The sequence below is a fragment of the Otolemur garnettii genome, unplaced genomic scaffold, assembly GCF_000181295.1.
Source record: "Otolemur garnettii isolate 467f Iridium unplaced genomic scaffold, OtoGar3 scaffold00211, whole genome shotgun sequence".
In the NCBI taxonomy this organism is placed as follows: domain Eukaryota; kingdom Metazoa; phylum Chordata; class Mammalia; order Primates; family Galagidae; genus Otolemur; species Otolemur garnettii.
Window position 1 is genome coordinate 537,492 of NW_003852606.1, and position 4,415 is coordinate 541,906.

The 4,415-nt window shown below is 52.5% G+C and overlaps 1 protein-coding gene across 3 annotated transcripts in view; it reads right to left on the minus strand.

Annotated features, from left to right (window-relative positions):
• MYH14 (myosin heavy chain 14) overlaps positions 1-4,415 on the minus strand; it is an 86,921-nt gene that overhangs the window by 67,794 nt on the left and 14,712 nt on the right. For all 3 annotated transcript variants that reach the window (XM_012812557.2, XM_012812558.2, XM_023507863.1), the window contains exons 4-8: positions 4,268-4,295; positions 4,037-4,139; positions 3,344-3,367; positions 1,314-1,406; positions 877-940 (exon numbers count right to left, since the gene is read on the minus strand). In XM_012812557.2, the coding sequence (XP_012668011.1) occupies positions 877-940; positions 1,314-1,406; positions 3,344-3,367; positions 4,037-4,139; positions 4,268-4,295 (312 nt within the window). The remainder of the gene's footprint in view (positions 1-876; positions 941-1,313; positions 1,407-3,343; positions 3,368-4,036; positions 4,140-4,267; positions 4,296-4,415) is intronic.

Below are 4,415 nucleotides of genomic sequence, written 5' to 3' on the forward strand. Positions count from 1 at the left end.
GCCTGTAGTCCCAGCTACTTGGGAGGCTGAGGCAAGAGATTGCTTAAGCCCAAGAGTTTGAGGTTTCATAGCACTCTACTGAGGGCAACATAAAAAAAAATTCTTCCAATCAGTCACACAGGTGAATGCAGCAGGTTTGAGACACTACCCTCAGAAAGCCCTGCTGGCAAGGTAGGCTCTGGCTGGTGGTGGGAACTCTGGTTTGGGAGGGCTCCCAGCTCCCTGATGGATGTGAGGGGCTCACAGGGCCTAACTGGTTTGCTGCAAACAACGTGGCTTATGCTGAACACCTGCTTTCCTCCTGGGAGTCTGGAATTTTGGCACTTACCAGTACTAAGCAGAGAGGGCCATGTGACACACACTCTTCCTGCAAAAAAAGCCCTGGCACTGAGTGTCTGATGAGCTTCCCTGGTGACAACATTTCGCAAGTGTTGCCACATCTCATTGCTGTGTGACTCCACTGGGGCAGGATTCTGGAAGCTTGTGCCTGGTTCACCAGACATTGACCCATGCACTGCTTCCCTCAGCCGACTCTGCTCCATGCACTTTCACTGTCACCATCACCAGTCACCTCCATGAGCCAACTGCAGGCTGGGTCCTAAGAGGCCCCCCAGTGAATTACTGAACCTGGCAGTCTTGGGGACCCTGACCCACCACCTCCCAGCAATGCTGTCCTGGCCTTAAGAATCAAGGGAGACCCTGCCCTCCTCTCCACTTGCAGACACTATAGCTGAGCTTCTGCACCCCACTGAGCAGAGGGGGTGGGGTACCCAGCAGGTGGAGCCCATTTCCTGTGAGGGGTGCTGTCCAAAGGGCCACCTTCCCTGGCCACCACCCTTGTTCTCCTGGGTGCCCCTCAGGGCTGTGAAAGGATACAGGTCTCGATGTTGGCGCCCACGATGTATCCGGCAACATCGAAGTTGATGCGAATGAACTTGCCCTGGTGTGGACGGCAGAGGGAGGTCTTCAGAGGGAGGTCCTCTTCTCCCTCACACCTGAGGAGCAGCCCAGACCCCACACCCCACCTCCCAGGACCAGGGGTGCCCCTGCAACTTCTCTCCCACTACCCAAACCCTACCCCAGTCCTGAGTCCCCAGAGAGGGGCTACCTGGGGAATCCGAGGCCCAGAGGTCTTTGACTTCTTTCTTCAGGTCCCTGGTTCCCAGCCCTCTCCTCCCTCAGACCCAGAGGTCCAGGTCCCCAGCGCCTCCTCCCTCAACAGACCCCCAATTCTTACCCCCTTACACCCATCCACACATGCCCAGCTCCTATATCCCTGACATACCCAGGCACCGCCCTCCCCCAGCACTCACAAATCGGGAGGAGTTATCATTCTTCACTGTCTTGGCATTGCCAAAGGCCTCCAGGACAGGGTTGGCCTGAAGCAGTTGCCGCTCCAGCTCACCCTACAGGTGTAGAGATGGTGCGTCAATGAGAACCTGGGGAGGTGCCCAGCTGCGACTGTGTCTCCAGTCACCTGCATATCTGGGGGGGGGGCCCTTTATGTGCTAGGTGTGTGCCCAATTCCCACATCCGGGTCTTGCCTATCCATCTATTGTGAGGGAAACAGGAAACATCTCCAAGACATATTGTTGAGTGGAAATCAAACCAAACCAAACAAAAAACAAGGTGCCAAATAATACCTATAAAATGACCCCATCAAAAAAAAATTAAGGAAGAAACACCACAAAACAAGACTCATATTTCTATGTTTGTGAACATACAGAGAAAGGTCTGTGAAGACATGAACCAAACTGTTAACAGTATAAGTCACTTTAAGGAAGGGGACTGAGACGAGGAAAGAGGGATCAGTTTGTCTGATTTGTTGTTGCTACAGTGAATATGTACTCACATGTTACTGATGGAATTTTTTTTTTTTTGAGATAGAGTCTTACTTTATAGTTCTTGGTAGAGTGCTGTGGTGTCACAGCTCACAGCAACCTCAAACTCTTGGGTTCAAGTGATCCCTTTGCCTCAACCTCCCAAGTAGCTGGGACTATAGGTGCCCGCCACAATACCCAGCTATTTTTTTTTATTTTTTTTAGAGATGAGATCTCACTCTGACTCAGCCTGGTCTCAAACTCGTGAACCAGGCCCCTCCCACCTTGGCCTCCCAGAGTGCTAGGATTACAGGCATGAGCCACCCCACCCGGCCCTGGAATTTTGTTGTTGTTTTTTTTGAGACAGAGTCTCAGTTTGTTGGCCTTGGTAGAGTGCTGTGGCGTCACAGCTCACAGCAACCTCAAACTCTTGGTCTTAAGTAATTCTCTTGCCTCAGCCTCCCAAGTAACTAGGACTACAGGTGCCTGCCACAGCGCCTGGCTATTTTGTTGTTGTTGTTGTTATTGTTGTCATTGTTGTTTACCAGGTCCTGGTTGGGTTAGAACCCACCAGTCCTGGTGCACGTGGCTGGCGCCCTAACCACTGAGCTATGGGTGCTGAGCTGGCCCTGGAATACTTTTTTTTTTTGGAGACAGAGCCTCAAGCTGTTGCCCTGGGTAGAGTGCTGTGGCATCACAGCTCACAGCAACTTCCAACTCCTAGGCTCAAGTGATTCTCCGCCTCTGCCTCCCAAATAGCTGGGACTACAGGTGCCCACCACAACACCCAGCTATTTTTTGGTTGTAAACATCATTGTTGTTTGGCAGGCCCAGGCTGGATTTGAACCCGTCAGCTCAGGTGTATGTGGCTGGAACCTTAGCCGCTTAAGCCACAGGCACCAAGCCTGGAATTTTTAATTAAGGGAAAAATCTTTCCCATCTATGTAAAGAGCTTCAAACTGTCACATAGTGGGCTTTCAAGAATGGTGGTTTCCCTCCCCCACCAGGATGCTCCATGGTAGGACCTTTACTCTGAACTTCCCTCCAGTGTGGCCTTAGTGTAGAGGCAGGCACACAGTAGGTGCTCAATAAATAGCAGTCTGTGTGTCTTCTCTTAGTCTATGTCTAGTTTGTGTTAGGATGAAACAGTCTCAGGTAGGCGGATGGTTTTGTGAAGTGAAAAATATGCAAGTTGACGGGCACATGGCTTGGCACAGAAGAGCTCATGTGCCTGTCCCTGGCTATGCTGCCCTCTCCCTGGGCTGCATGAATACACGGTGTCTATGGGCCCCAGCTACCCAAATTTGGTAATCAGCAGCAAATGGCAGTTTTTGTCTCTGGGTCATCTCATGTTGCTATTTGTAGCCCATCTGCATACACAGCAAGGCCACCACTGTGGCAATGGAGGTCCCCGGCAGGTATAACCCTCGCTGCCTTGGACCTGTCTACCAGGAAGACTGTAGGCTGGGCAGTTGGGACAGCATTAAGGGTGGCAAGACTAGAGGGGATTCCCTGCTACTCACATAAGACATGGTGCTGGTGGAGGCCTGAGGAAGTCACGGGACACGAGACACGGACCAGGACACAGCACATGGAATGTGGACAGACACACAGGTGAACCAGAGGCCTCGGGCGGTGGTAGGGTGCAAGGGGAGGGAGGATAGGGAAACAGGTGTGTGGAGTGGAGTGGCCTGGGGGAACCACTGCCTGGGTTTGAATCCCACGCTAGCCCTCCCTGGGCTCAGGACCCCCAACTAACTCTCACCGCCAGTGCCTGAGGCTCCTCATCTCTAACACAGGACAGTGGCACCCACCTCACCTGGGTGTTAACTAAGGTAAAGTGGGCAAAGGGCTTAGAACATGGGGAAAACTGTATAATGTTTACTAAGGTGACAAACCAGGCATTGTGGTCACCCCAAATCAGGCCTGACATATAATTGGTGCTCAGAACATGAAGCACCTACTAAGTGCCAGATGCCATTCTGAGGGTCAGCAAAGCTAAGACTGGCTCCTGCAACTGTACATCTGCCCTGCCTGTGCTCCTCGCCCATCCCAGGCACACAGTAGGTGCTTAGATGGCATGAGTGGCTGGGGAAGGCCACACACCAACAGTGGCCTTCCGTGAGGAAGACAGGCAATTATAGAGGAGCAAAGCCCAACACAGAGGGATGCTGCTGTGGCAGGGCCTTGGGGTGTCCCAAAGCTGGGGCACTTACCGGGACACCTGGCTCCTTCCTGCCCTTTGGTGACGATGCCACATGGGCCAGGTACTGGATGACCTTCTTGGTGTTTTCTGTCTTCCCAGCTCCTGACTCTCCACTGTGGGGGGAACAAGGGGAAGTGAAGAGGGTTGGCAGTAACACCAGATAAACCTCCCCTGCCCGTCCAAACAGAGCCACACCCAGCTGGGACCCTTCTTCCTCCAAGAAGTCCTCTGGATTACTCACGTGCAGAGAATGGACTGATCCTCACGATCTGTAGGGGACAGAGGGTAAAAACATGTTACTTGGGAGAGTCTCAGCAGGACCCTTCGGCCCCTACACTAGCACTCCCTTTTTAAAATTATTCCCAAGTAGTAAGGAAAAGCTGACTTTT